At 33.6% G+C, this 15,646-nt stretch overlaps 1 protein-coding gene across 4 annotated transcripts in view; it reads left to right on the forward strand.

The window, feature by feature from the left end:
* ZNF280D (zinc finger protein 280D) overlaps positions 1–15,646 on the forward strand; it is a 139,957-nt gene that overhangs the window by 83,153 nt on the left and 41,158 nt on the right. For 2 of the 4 annotated variants that reach the window (XM_042941934.1, XM_042941935.1), the window contains exons 17-19: positions 4,441–4,503; positions 10,412–10,530; positions 10,678–10,714. In XM_042941934.1, coding sequence (XP_042797868.1) covers positions 4,441–4,503; positions 10,412–10,530; positions 10,678–10,714 — 219 coding nt within the window. The other 2 variants (XM_042941936.1, XM_042941933.1) reach the window with 2 other exon arrangements.

Raw genomic sequence — 15,646 nt, forward strand, 5'->3', positions numbered from 1 at the left:
TTCCAGTTCCCAATGAGCCCAATCCTGCTCTTCATCATCATCACATACTGAGCTCCTACTCATTGCTGGTCTCTTATGGAACTAAAAGCTTCCATTGCCACTTTTAGGGTTTGGTAAGTCTCTTTTCCTTTTTATGTACTGGTACACTTGCCTTGTTCACTGCCTTAGGTATCTCCCATTGAATGGTCCCACCATTACCTCTACCCAGTGTGAATTCATATTATAGGCTTGAATTCTCTATGTACAGAAGCTTCACAGTCTCTAGAGGATGAGGACTTTTAATCTCTATCCTATATCACGTCTGTACTCTTAATTCGTCTTTTTCCCTCTGGTCTCATATCTGCCCCAATCCATTCTTTAAAGACTCCCATCTCCATAAATTGACTACTCTTCCCCAAAATAAAGTTTATTGCAAATCTCATTTTTGACATTTGTGTCTCCTTATTCTTTGTTAGTCTTTAGAATGTTCCTGTTCTTCTTTTCTGTTTACCTTCTTTTTTTGGAGTATCTGATCACCACAACCACTCACAGGGATCGTTCCTCACTTTCAGCTGTATACCATTCATTTATTCTGCCTTTTATTATATTTGTGTCTGTATTGTTTCTTTGAGAAGAAGGGGCTCTTTGTATTCACCATGTCACCTAGCACAGTAGGAATAGTAAGTCATAATTATTATTTGTTGTAATTATAAAAGGCTCTAAATAAAATCTCAAAAAAGGATATTAAAAAATCTTGATGCATTTGGAGTATATTTGAAATAAGACTTTTGAAGAAGAGCATCATTAAACGTGTAATTTTTAACTGATTTTTTAAAAAAGTACTGTTACTTGTGTTTGGTTGTTTAAGTTACTGCACCTTATTTGCTTATAGCTTTTAAGTAGCAATTGAAGTCACCTGAAAAAGAAATAAATTACCATATGATAATGTTATTATTCCCCAACATTATATATATGAAGGCTTCTTCTCTACATGTAATAGAATTAAGTTAATGGACATAAGTGTTTATCTCTTTTTCTAGCACAGTTTACTGTTTGCTAAGACGTATGGCAAACTGGTGGTGAAGAATGAGACAAATCTGGATTTGAATCCAAGCTTCACCAATTATTTATTACCTGTTTGACTTTGGGCAAATTACTTAACCTGACTCCCAGTTTCCTTTTTTTGAAAATAAAGTCATTGTGATAATTACAGAAAATGTACTTAAAGTGCTTAATAAAATGATTTTTGCTTAGGAGATATTCAAGTAATTATAGCTGTTATTATTTCTGAGTTGCCATTGTTAGGTATTATGGATAAAGTCCTTGCCTTTAATTTTCACAGTTTAGTAGGATAGAGATAATTTACCTAACTAAATGTGGTAAACAAATGACTATAGGAGCACGGAGAAGGTAAGAATGAGTTCTTTAAGCAAGAAATAAGGGGAGGTATTCTATAAAGGACATTTCACTTAGGCTTTACAGGATTTAAAATTTTTCCAAGGAAAAAGAAATATACAGTGAGGAAGACAGTACTGAATTAATTTTTATAAGATATGCTTGAGTTCATTATATACTTTGTATAGATTTATTGGCATTAAATAATAGTCATTAGAAGAACAGTTGCATAATTGTGATAGCATCATAATTGATGTCTTGTCCACAAACCGTCCTCCCACCACACACATTTTTTCCAATTTTTCCTTTCTTCTGTTGCTGCAGTAGGCATATCTGGTCAGGTCTTTTTTGGCCTATAATCCTTTGCCTTCCTAACATTAGTAGTCATGAAGTTCAAATTTTTTAGAGAATATGAGACCTTTCAATATTTAATTTCTAACCACCTTTTCAGCTCCTTTAATGCTTATTTTCTTGAAAATCCCTCTGTATCTTGCTCTCTGTTTTGCCTGGAGCAAGGCAGTAGTGACCTTCTTAACCGAAATGAACTCCTAATTGTTAGCTGGTTTCTATTGCATATATCTGCATTTTTCCTTCAGGTAGCCACAAAATTTCATATGTGTCACTATTAATGTTTATAATTATTAGTAAATATGTATTCATTCATTTAACCATTTATTAGGCATTTATTCTGTGCCAGCTGCTGTTTGACTTTTTCCCCTTTCCCCCCACTGTCCCCTTGGACCTTCACTTATAGGGCAGACAACTTGCCCTCTTTCTTTTTGTATCATCAACCTCTAGTCTAGGGTCTTAAATTGTAGACATACCATCAGTATTGTTGATGCTCCTTTTGTGTTTCATCAGAAACAAATTGTTATTAGACTGAATTAAGATTATTAAGAAAATGTCAAAGGGAGTTTTTTCCCTCTAGCCTTACTGAGGTATAATTTATACACAATAAAATTCACTTATTTTTAGAGAATAGCTTAATGAGTTTTGATAATTATATACAGTCATATAACTAGGTAGTGAACTTTTAGAATCTAGATTTTAACCTGTTTTTACTATATTGTTTTTAAAATTTTAACTTTTTTCTCTTTTCTTAGACTTCTATATTGTTATTAACTTTATGCAGATCTAATAGGAAGAAGAAGGATTGTTATTTTTTTTTCTTTTCCTTTTTGTGAGCTATATGGATCCACTTTTCCATTTCTATAATACAAGGATAATAATAAAGAATGGAATTTATGTAATAAATGTAAATAAAGAGACTTGATAAGCTTTTACATAGATAGGGAACTCTAAATTAAAACTGGATTCAGTAGCACGTGGGTGGCTCAGTCGGTTAAGCGTCCGGCTTCGCATCAGGTCATGAACTCACAGCTCATGGGTTTGAACCCCGCGTCAGGCTCTGTGCTGACAGCTCAAAGCCTGGAGCCTGCTTCGTATTCTGTCTCCATCTCTCTCCCTGCCCCTTCCCTGCTTGTGCACTCTCTCTCTCCATCAAATATAAATAAACATTAAAAAAATAAAACAAAAAAAACTGGATTCAGACAACTAGAATTATAAAATTACCAACATTTTAATAAGGTACAAGTTATATACAGAAATGGAAGCCATCAAAAAGACCCTAAAATGTAATCTTTTCCTCTCCTCTTACCAAATAAATAAAACCAAAATAGTCTGTTTGAGGAGAAAGAAAAAATAGCTTTTAAAAGTAACTTTTAAATCTCATTAAAAAGTAGCTTATTTGATTCACATTCTTTGGGAATCAGATAAATCTTGGATTTATTCTTCTGAAGAAGCACAGTATATGTGCACAAATTTTTGCGTGTAATTTCAGTGTTTTCTAACCCACTGTGTTCTACAAAAAACCCAATTATTTTTGTGATGTTGTCTTGAATTTATAAACTCTTTAATAGTATTTATCCTCAAATTGAAGAAATGACTGTTAGAAGTCTTCTGAAGATATTTTCTGGGGATTATAGCTAGTGACAGTATATTTCTTTTCCCATACATACATACTGTGTTGGTGATGGTTACCTTGTATTTGAGAGTGACCATTGACGTGGATGATGGCTACTGGGGCTACTGCTTCTCAATGTTTAGCTTGCATAAATAAGAATCACCGGAAAACCTTGTTAAAATGGATTCTAGTGGGCCCCTCTGCCAGAGATCAATTCACTTAGGTTTGTGGGGGTTACAAGACTTTGCATTTTTAAATAATCTCCTGGGTGATGCTGATGTTATTAGTCTACGACTTTTCAGTAATACTGTGCTAAGCTAATCCTGGTTTCTAATACAGGAAAGCTTTCTTTACCAGATTTAAAAGGGTATATGAAAGCTATTATCGTGTGTACAAAGTATGGTTAGTGGTTCTCTGTTTTGTGTTTAGGGGAAGCATTATTTTAGTTCTAGGGTTCTGCTTAAATTTGTTTTTTTAAAAAAAACCTCTACTAGTAATTGCAAGGAACTCTTTAAATGTTTGATTTCACAAATGGTAAAGAGTGGCATTTAGCTGAAGGACTGTTTACTTCAAAGATCATTTGGATTTTACTCCCCCTCCCCTGAGACAGGCATGTTAAGATTGGAAAATGACTTTAAAATGATTATTGACAATGATTCATATTATACAAAAATGTTATTTGCAGACATTTAAGTGTCTTCAACTCTTCTGTAACAGATACGCAAGAATTTTTTTAAAAAGTAAAGCACATCAAACCAGTTTTTTTCAACTCTTCTGTAACAGATGAAAAAAACTGGTTTGATGTGCTTTACTTTTTAAAAAAATTCTTGCGTATTTCCTTTTTTTTTTTTTTTTTATGTAATGGTGAAGTAGTGGTCATACAAGAATATGCTTAGAGAAATATGTGTCATTAAAAATAAATAGATAAAGTGGAATTTAAGATAAAATGTTGAATTAAACAGTGATGATAAGCATTATTTTGTTACTTATATCATGATCTTTTGTTCAAAACTAGAAACTTAAGTATAGGCTTGATAATAAAGCTATAAATTAATATGACTTACTGTATAATAAAATTAATAAAATTTGCTTTGTCTCTCCAGCTTTCATAGTAATCGTCCAAGTAAAAGGTTTTGTATTTTTAAGAAGCATTCAGAAGATCTCAGGTAACTAGTTGATCTTTTTAAATTCTATTGAAAAATTGTAGAACTTCAACTATGTGTGATGTATATGACATCTTTATTGAAATATAGTTCATATACCATGTAATTCATGCCTTTAAATTGTACAATTAACAGTTCTTAGTGTATTCACAGAGTTGTGCAGCCATCACCACAGTTACTTTTAGTACATTGTGGTCATTCCAAAAAAGGAACTCTGTACCCATTTATAGTCATTCCCATTTCCTTCCAACTATTCCCATCCCTAAGCAACCACTAATATAACTCTTGTCTCTATAGATTTGTGTATTGTGGACATTTCATATAAATGGAATGACACAATATGTGATCCTTTGTGATTGGCTTTTTCCATTTAACATATTTTCAAGATTCATCCATGTTGTAGCATTTCAGTACTTCACTTTTTAAATTGCTGTATAATACCCCATTGTATGGATCTACCATAGTTTGTTTATTAAGGTTATTTTAACTTTGAAGCCATTATGAATATTGTTGCTATAAACATTTGTGTACAAGTTTTTGTCTGGATTTGTGTTTTCATTTCTCTTTAGTGTATATGTAGGATTAGAATTTCTGGGCTATATGGTCACTCTGTGTTGCACCTTTGAGGAGCTGCCAAACTGTTTTACAAAGTACCTTTACTATTTTACATTCCCATGAGAAATGTATGAAGGTTCCAATTTCTTCACATCTTTGCCAACACTTGTTATTACCTCTTTTTGGTTACAGCCATCCTAGTGGGTTTGAAGTGGTATCTTATTATGGTTGTCCTATTTTTAAACCTGATATCAGAATGCCCGATTTAGAAATCTAAATGATTGCTACTGGACATTGGAGAGTTCTATTCATTATGTCCTTAGATTAGAGGTATGATTAGCCTATATTCTTTTGCTAAATTTCAGTGGTGACAAGTTATATCTTCATTCATTTATATTATAAAATGAGAACAAAAATAAGGCTGTCCAACAATATTTGATTATTAAAAAGATAACCTAAGATACCTAGTAAAGTGACTAACACTTTTTTAGTTTTGAAGTAAATTTCTTAAACCACTGGAATTCTTGAAATTACTATGTAGCTTCATAATTCTTATTTTTCCTTTTTCAAATAAAGATAAGTGCACAACTTGCTTACCATGTAGAAAGAACTGTTGATGAGTATTTCTAAAGATATTGATAATTCATTTTGATTGTACTACACACTTAACTCAGAATCCACTGAGCACCATTTTTTTTAATATTCTTTTGAAGCATTTGGACTCTCTTGTTCTTTATTTTGTTCATGTTGCCATTGCTACTTGGAATATCAGTGTCTTTGCTGCACCAAGCTAATATATAGAGATAAAGTTAGCCAGTACTTGTTTTGGTGCTTTGACTTAGTGGAAAAGGTAGAAAAAGGGATGATATTATGTTTCAGGATCTTTGTACTTACTGGTTCCTATGACTAGTTTCACTCCCCAGATGTATTAGTCTGTTGTCTCCTTTGGGTTGCAACTCTGAGCCTTTCCTTGACCGCTTGATTTTTAGATTATATCTTCTCCCTGTACCTTACCCCAGCACTCCCTATCTCCTTTTTATGCTCATTTTCATTCAGATCATCTTTTATCATCTGACATACTGTATACTTTACTTTTAAATTTTTCTGTGTGCTCTCACTAGAATATGTGAGGTTTGGATTTTTGTCACTGCCAGGAATTGATTAGTGCCTGGCACATGGTAGGCACTCAGTAAATATTTGTTGAATAAGTTAATGTATATGTTGAGAATGACTTATATGAACAGTCATATAAGTCTTATATAACAGATTTATATGAACAGAATAGGCCCCATCTATTATATAGGGATCAGTGGCTCACAGGGAGAGAAAATTTTGATTCAGCTTTTAAAATGCATTAGTACAGATTTTAAAACATTTACTGAATTCAAGGAAATAGATTAAGATTATATTACATGTTGCCCTTACTAAAAATTTTTATAAGAATAAAAAGGGCTTTTTTCAAAAGATGAGATTTTAGTTTGATTTTTTTTAAGTTTTTATCTATTTATTTTGAGAGAGAGAGAGAAAGAGGAGAGTGTACATGAGCAGGGAAGGGGCAGAGAGAGAGAGGGGGGGAGAAAGAGAATCCCAAGCAGGCTCTGTGCTGAGAGCACAGAACCTCCCACAACTATGAGATCATGACCTGAGTTGAAATCAGGAGTTGGATGATTAACTGACGCAACCACCCAGATCCCCTAAGTTTGATTTTTACCATAATGTTTCAAGCTCAATTGTGCGTATGTGTTTTAAATGAACTATATGATTTTAAAGATCTGGAATACTTTTCTTTCAACTGGAATAGGTCTCAAATTGAAAATGGTCAATTTCTGTGAATGGACATAGCATACTTATAATTGTAGAACAGTAGTTTTTGTAATTAGTCTTTTATTAGATTGGAATAGTCACTCTTTAGCTATTTATGATACATCTACCAGGTACATAATATAGCAGGTCCTATGAAGAGGACAGTGATGAATTAGTCTTGGAACCAGCCTTTAGGGAATGTACAGTTTATTGGGGGGGAGATAAGGCATGAACATACAAAACTATAATAAATCAAGGAGGTTTTTGTTAAGTTCAGTAGAGTCTTTTTTTTTTTTTTTCCCAAAGGAGAGAGTGGTTGTTTTACTTGGAAATATCTGCATAGATGTTAGGTGTACTTGGCTTTAAGGAATGAATATTTATACTGATAGAAGGTGCACAGAGGCATTCGAGTTAGAAGGAATAGTGTGAATAAGGTGCAGAAATGAGAAAGTACAAGGCATACAGAGGGAATAGCTAGTAGTAAATGGATGGAGCATGAAGTTCAGATAATGGTAATAAGGAAAGAAGTCTTGAGCAGTAGTTTTAAGCCTAGAGCCAAATTATAAAAGTGTTGAAAATAAGGTTAAGGAACTTGGACGTAAGTTGGAGAACATTGGAGAACCGTTGATACTTTATATAGAATCAAGTGATAAGGAAGATTTAACAATAGGATGAGTTATAGATGCATGAATCCTACAGATTGGGACAATTGTAGTTATGAACAATTTAGTTAGTTAAAATGATGAGGCAGTATTATATTGTCTTTGAGACTATGGGCTCTGGAATCAAAGTGCTCAGTTTCAAACCTAGTCTTTACCTTTACTGGCTCTATATCCTTGGTAGTTTACTAAGCTAACTTTATAAAAAGATGATAAATTCTAGCACCTGCCTTTTTGGGTTGTTAAAATATTTAGATAAGATGGTAGATGTATGTCTAAAATTGTTAGCTTGGCACAGTATAAATAATAAATATTATAAAATCCTTGCCATACTTATTATTTTAAGGAAGAAGAGACAGAGATAACTATAGTTTGAGTTTTACTATTAGAGGAAACATCATAAGAAAGACAAGTCAGGAGAAATTAATTTGGGAAGGAAGTACGTGATTTTAATAAAGGTCAGTTTTAATGTCCTAATATGACATCTAGGTGTAAATACACATCACATTGTTAGAGTAGAGCTTCAGATAAGTCAATCTAAGGTATGTTATTTGTTTGTATTTGTATATTGGTAAAACACTTAAATTTATTAAGTTATGTGATGAACTTCAAGACTGTATTTATGCTTTGTTGATAAATTGACGGTAACAATGATCACATCACATAATCTATTTTTTTTTTTTTACCTAAGCAAAAATAACTTATAAGCAGGATTCCAAAGAATCTCATGAACCCATAAGAGGAGGAGGTGGAACCAGAACAAATGAGGGAAATAGAAAGCTACCAATTGCTAACATTGCTTCTCTCTAGTCTGAGTTGCTGAGGCAGGATGATCTTGTCTTTAATATTTTCTCTGGACTTGTGTTCCATTTTCTTTTCTCAGTGCAGACCAGCCTTCTTTACTGATGACACAAATATAGTAGTCCCATTCCCCACGTCTTCCCAGATCAAGAAGTTTGATTACAAATTCTAATTAAGAATCCTTGTTTAGTGAAGGTCCCAGTAACTATAACTAGTGGAAGAGTAATTTAGCTACTGCTTACCATTGAGACTGCTTTTAGTTTCTGGAAGGGTAGTTTAATAGAGAAGACTATATAATTGGTTATTAAAGTATTTAAATCTTAACTTCCCTTAAGCTTTTAAGTTTAACTTTAAAATATTCCATTTGGAAATCTAGTACTCTTTTTAAAAATTTTTTAATGTTTATTTTTGAGAGAGAGAGGGAGAGGGAGAGACACAGTGTGAATGGGGGAGGGGCAGAGACAGAGGGACACAATCCGAAGCAGACTCCAGGCTCTAAGCTGTCAGCACAGAGCCTGAAGCGGGACTCAAACTCACAGGCCATGAGGTCATGACCTGAGCCAAAGTCACAGGCTCAACCAACTGAGCCACCCAGGTGCCCCTAGTACATTTTAATAATCACTTTCAAGAGAGCTTTTAATTAATGTTTGATAAAAAGTTCATTTAAGTTGAATAAATTTTTTAAACAGTCCCATTTATAGTTCAGGTTTGTTAACAACTTAACATCATTTATACTTTTAATATATTTGATTTTTTTAAACAGCACTTCAAATGCTTGACACACAAGATCCCAAGTGCTTAACTCTAGTAAATATAATAAATTAAGCATATAGTGGTTTTCTAAATTCTCTGAAACACTTCCATATATTTGCAGGCTTAATAATATTTTAGAATACCTTTCAACAAAAAATCAGACGTTTAAACACAATTTAAATCTTAAGGCCAGTGTCACATCCTACAATATGCCAATTGTGTTTAAATACTTCAAATAGCAAATGCTACACAGTTTGATCCAATGAGTATAAAAATTATTCAACAAAAAGTATCAATGGCTTTGAGAATTCTTTCCTAATATTTTTGAAAATTTGTAATCATTACAGATTTCATTTAGGAACTACAACACCCAGTGAGGTTTTCTTAGGGGAACTCATAATTTTGGCTCCAGCAAGTGGACCAGTTGCCAGTGCTGATATACTAAGTACCTCAAGCTTTGCACTTTTATGGTGAATTAACTACTTTAGTTAATACAGCGTTAAATGAGAATAGTGGCAATACCTTTAACATATGGTACACAATTGATGGCAGCTACAACATTATCTGTTTTTAAAGCCTTAATGTTTCTTTTCTAATTTTTTCATCACCTAAGTGAAACACTAGATTATAAACTCTTTCAGAACACAGACTATATTTTTGGTCATCATTATAATCACAATACAGTATAATATTACAGTATGTATCAAGAAGCCTTAGTAAACATACATTAAGTGAATGAATACTGTATGCTTGCATTGCAGATGAGCAGAGGCACAAATAGATTGTGACTTATTGAAGAGACACATGTTGTTAGTAGAGCCAAGGTTGGGCTATAGATCTCTTGTCACCCAGGTTTTAGCAACTGACATGAACTGTAAAAGTTTATAAAGCAGGGGTGCCTGGGTGGCTCAGTCGGTTGAGCATCCAACATTGGCTCAGGTAATGATCTCATGGTTTGTGAGTTTGAGCCCTGCATCAGGCGCTGTGCTGACAGCTCAGAGCCTGGAGCCTGCTTCGGCTTCTGTGTCTCCCTCTCTCTCTGCCCCTCCCCTGCTCACTCTCTCTCTCTCTCTCTCTCTCTCTCTCAAAAATAAACAAACATTAAAAAACGTTTATAAAGCAAAAATACTTTCTGTAAATAAATAGTAGTATAACTTGAATATGGCTTTTCCATTTTCTAGAGAATCATTTCAGTTATATCAAGTTTCTATAATAAAAATGGGAGTGACAGTTATGACATAAAAAGCAAATTATAGAAAAGTAATCATTGAACTTGTATATGGATTTTTATAAAAGATGAAAACCTTTTCTTTTATACTGTTTCCTTTTTTTTTTTATAGGGGCATTACTCTAGTGTGCCTTAATTGTGATTTCAAAGCTGATGTTTCTGGCTTAGATAATATGGCCACACACTTACGTCAACATGAAACTCATACTTGTCAAGTTGTAATAGAGAAAGGTACGTATTTATAATTGCATTACTTTGGATTTTTGAAATTTGTCCCAGTATTTTTGGTCAGCTACAATATGAGCTCTTTACTAGATCGTTATTCTCACTCATATTTCATATGCCATTTTAAATATAAAACTTTTCTTCTAATTTCAGTTTCTGTTTGTATCCCAACTTCTGAACATCTTTCTGAGTAAGTTTAATTTTTAATTCAGTGCAATTTAATTTGATGGATTTTAGCACTATTGCATTTTAAAATGTATCATTAATAGAAATGAAAAATATTAAAGTATTTTGTTTGTTTGTTTTTTTTTTTAAAGCTGCTTGTTGAAATAGGTTCCTGCTCTTTGGAGCTCGTGACCTGGTGCAAGACAAGTTGGAATTTCCTAAGTTCAAAGTTCTGAGATGTTTTCTTACACAAAGGCAGTTAAGCAGCCAAGTTCATGACACTAGCTCTCATTATTCAGCAATTTTCAGCTTCAAATGGGACTAGATTCTTATTCCACCTTATCTTTGTGTCAGGTTGACATATCTTAACATATGTTTTTTGTTTTTTTTTTTTTTCTCCCAGTTGGCTCTCTCCAAAAATAACTTTTGTTGCTACGGTCATTTCTTACTTTGCTTAAAATAATTTGCGTTTTTCTCTGCTGTACTTGCCTTCAGAATAATACATTCTAAATGATATAGCTGTTTGTCTTTTTGTCTGTTTTGTCTGCTTTCTTAATTTCTTATAAGTCTTAAGCTTTTAGGCCAGATGATTGTCTTTTTCCTCATCTGTTGTCTGTCATTGTACTATTTTTCTTATTTTTCAGATGCAGAGGCAGCCCAGAGATTTCAAAAAATGTCCAGGGTACACCTGGACAGTGTCCCCCTTCGATGGACACAACTGATGCCTGTTCTCTCTTTCCAAGGAATGTGAATAATTTGACTGTGGGACCTGCTCTAGGTTGTGGTCTCAAGAAATCAGATTTTGGGGAGACTCCCTTCCTTCATGGCTGGCCTCCCGTAAGGCTGATGCTGATTTAGCCAGAGATGGTTTTAAGCCCACCAAATTGAGCACAACTTCCCACTGGGGGCTTGGCTCTTGATCTTAGGCTTGTGGGTCACTTGTGGCCAAGAAAACCCATTCAGATAAGTGCTTCAACATCCAAGTTGAAGTGTAGTCATTTTGGCTGCTACCTTTTAATCTTTATCTAGCATGAATGCAGTCCAAGGAATACAAAAGCTCTCTGGTTGTTAGGAAACCATGGTTATTTTTATGTCCTTGGAACAACAGGTCTCTAAACTTATGTTCCAAATTGCAGTTATTTTTCTATCATTTAAAATATATTACTCAGTGCTAACTTTATTATAGAGTTTTAGCAATACCAATTCTCAGATTTTTGAATTAAAAAAAATTTAATTTTGGTAGCTTGGTTTTATGTTCTCCAGATTTACAGATGTCTATTTTATGATGTCTATTTTTATATTCTTTTTTTGATAACTGTTGTTTAGTGTTTGCTTTGTTTTGTTAAGAACTCCAAGAGATTCCCTGGAATTCTCTATGGATTTCTTTATAGCTGCCTATTTATAGCTTTTTAACTTGGCTGTTGTTCAGACCATTAGACATTATTATATCCTCTGTCTTACTTTGGGATATTTATTATTAATATTATCTTAATGATTGTGAATTTTAAAGTGTAAAGAATTGGAAGAACCTCTTCTTGCAGACCTTAAAACAGGTTTTAAAGTCACATGTTTGTACGTCAAATACATAATAGCCACTTAACCATTAATGTAGTCTCTTTGGGTAAAGGTAACATTAAAAATGATGGGGGCCAATAATGCAGTTGTTATATTTTATATATATATTTCCTCATACATATGTATATTTTAAATATTGAACATTTGTTTATTTTAGCTATATTAAATATAGATATAAACAGTTTTGATGCTATTAATTTCTTTTAATAAAAGTTGTATTGTTTAAGTGCCTCAGGAATTATTTACCAATAAAGAATTCATATGAAAGCTATAGATTTTTATCATATAAATAGGAGCATTGCTTTAATTGTTTTATGGAGGCCTTGTTATTATTTGGCCTGCAAACTGAAAGCTGTGTCTATTTAATGCATCTTGCATTTTTTCCTCCAGAACAATTGAAAGGTCACTATAGTATACCAATTTCTTGAATTTTAAAAACAAGCAAAATGCTTTTTGTGATCTTACCTGCTGTGAGGTTAGGAGCCTCTGAAAGTATGACCTCAGTTATGTTTTTTACTCTAAAATCAAAACTTCTTTAATTTTACTTTGAAAGAGATTTAAAGCCAACTTAGATGACTACTTATTATAAAATGTGCTCCTTGCAAATAATAAGAATAATAAGTTGAATCCATTAGTGTTTCCAAAATAATTTGTACTGTAAATGAATGATTTTCCAAAAGCTCCCAAAGTGGCTTGTTTCTTAATAATTTGACATGGGGATATATTAGTCTTTATTTCCTTATCTGTCTCTAGAAAATTTTTGTCATTCACCCTCTTTCTACCCAATTTTTAAAAATATTTTAAAATTTTGCCCAGAAACAACAACTTCTTTCTGTTTTTAGCATAAGTTCCTTTTTGTTTATAAATCTTTGTTTTGTTCTACCTTGGTTAAAGCTCAAAAATATGATAAACTACATTATTTTTTTAATGTTTGATTTATTTATTTTGAGAGAGTGCGCACGAGCAGGGGTGGGGAAGAGAGAGACAGAGAAAGAGAATCCCAAGCAGGCTCTGGGCTGCCAGCAGAGATCCTGATGCGGGGTCAAACTCTTGAACCGTGAGATCATGACCTGAGCTGAAATCAAGAGTCAGACACTCAACCGACTGAGCCACCCAGGTGCCCTGATAAACTACATTCTTGATAGAACAATGTAGGAGTACTGCATTGTGTTCTTTCCTAGGACTGTATCTTATAGTGTTATCCAGCTTATTTTCTTGAAGTTTAAGTTCTTAAAGTTCTATCACCTATAACTCCTTTTTTAAAAAGTTGTTTTAAATAAAACATTAAGGCAGTTGATGTAAAATTTGCTTATTATAGGCAGTGGTTGAATTTTAGTTTGGTTTTAGCTTGAGTCTGATCCCTCCTTACCATCAAGTTTATTCACCTCATCAGAAAGTGTCATTTCATGCATGTTTGTTTTGGTGACCACTGAATAAAAAGTGAGATTGGTTCAGTTTGAGTCCATCACCATTCTTAGAAAAAATGATTCCTAAGCTACATAGACTTAGGACTCTTGCCATATTTGTGTCACATTTTGGCAAAACACCTTGCTGTTTTGGGCCTCGTTTATTTATTCAGTGTTTCTTAAACATCTGATTTGTGCCTGGCACCATTCTAAATGCTAGAAAAATGAACTGAAATCTCTGCCCTCCTCGAGCTCATGTTTTATTTAGTGCTGAAAGACTGACAATAAAAAGTAAATAAAACATATGGTATATTAGGTTGTGGTCAATATTGGGGAGAAAAATTGAGTAGGAAAGGGGAATAAGGAGTACAGGGTTGGAGGTGGGAGGCTTCCATTTGAAAGTTGGTGGTCAGAAAAGGCCTTTGAGTCGACACTGGAGTGAAAACCCGAACTGCAAGGAGACTGGGTTGGTTGCAAATGAGTGAGGAAGAGAGAGAGAGCAGTAGGAGGCAGGGCGTGGGAGGTAATGTAGGCCATGTGTGAATTTGGCTTTTACTCTGAGATAAGAAGCTGTTTATTAGAAGATTTTGGATAGTGAAGTCTTTTATATCTCAGTAAGAACTACAATCAACAAAAAACCTTAAATAGAGAAGAGTGTTTATATTACTCTAGCCCCTGTCTTGAGGATAAACTCTAGAAGACCAAGGGCAAATTTCAGAGGATTAGTTGGGAGGCTATTGTAATAATCTGGTAGGAGATGGCAGAGGGTTAGGCTAGGCAACTAGCAGTGTGGGTGATAAGAGGTTTGATTTGGGGTATATTTTGAATTTGTTGTTGGTTTGGATGTGAAGTAAGAGAAGAGGATGACTTCATAGTTACTACTCTGAGCAACTAGAAAGATGGCATTGTTATTAATTGAGATGGGGAAGACTAGGAAGAATACATTTGGAAGGGAAGATGAAGACTCTGACTTGGGACATGTTTTAGTTTGAGATACCTCTTAGACATCCAAATGGAGATGCCATAGTCATTCACTTGTGTGAGGTTAGGGGAGTTTCTAGGCTGTAAGTATCATTGAACACTGTTAAATGCCATTGGAATGAATATAAGTAAAACCAGAGTAATATGAATTAATTGGTATATTATACCACTGTCAGTGTCTTGATTATGATTTTGTACTATAATTTTGTAAGATGTTATCACTGGAGAAAACTGGACAAAAGGTACATGGAATCAATATATATTATTTCTTACAATTGCATGTGAATATACAATTGTCCCCAAATAAATATTAAATTTAAAAAGGTCATGGGACTATAGATTACCGAGGAACACAGTAGAGATAGAGAAAAGGTAAGGTCCATAGTTTGAGCTCTGTGGAATCTGACAATAAAGGGTTAGGGAGATGAAAAGGAGGAGGAGACTAAACAGTGGTGGCCAATGACATAGAAGAAAACCAGGGGAGTGGTGGTGTCCTTGGGGTCACAGTTACTCTTTTTGTAAATAGGAGTGCAGACATGTTGTAGGGTTCTGGAATTCTGTTATTCAATATTGGTTATACCTACATGCTATAATTTGTTCTTAGGAGAAGATGATTAAAGAATGCCACATATCCTTATCTCTGGTAGCAGAACCTTTTGACCTTAAAAAAAACTAAATGTCTGCATTAATCCTTAGCATGGTTAACTCTCTACATATATTCTCATAAAAGTAATTCTCTTGCATTTCTATAAAAGAAAGTAAGTCATTGTTTCCCAAATGAATGGTGGAACTAGTGTGTCCAAAATTTATAAAGTGTCTGAGCGGGGGGAAAGTTTCCATAGTCAAATAAGTTTAGGAAATACAAGTTAAAATTATATAGATTCTTAAAAAAATTTTCTTTTAATTTTTAATGTATTTATTCTTGAGAGAGAAAAAGAGAGAGAGAGAGTGTGTGTGTGAGCCTCAGAGGGCAGAGAGAGAAGGAGACAGAAGCT

Source organism: Panthera leo, chromosome B3, assembly GCF_018350215.1.
Source record: "Panthera leo isolate Ple1 chromosome B3, P.leo_Ple1_pat1.1, whole genome shotgun sequence".
NCBI classification, from domain to species: Eukaryota; Metazoa; Chordata; class Mammalia; order Carnivora; family Felidae; genus Panthera; species Panthera leo.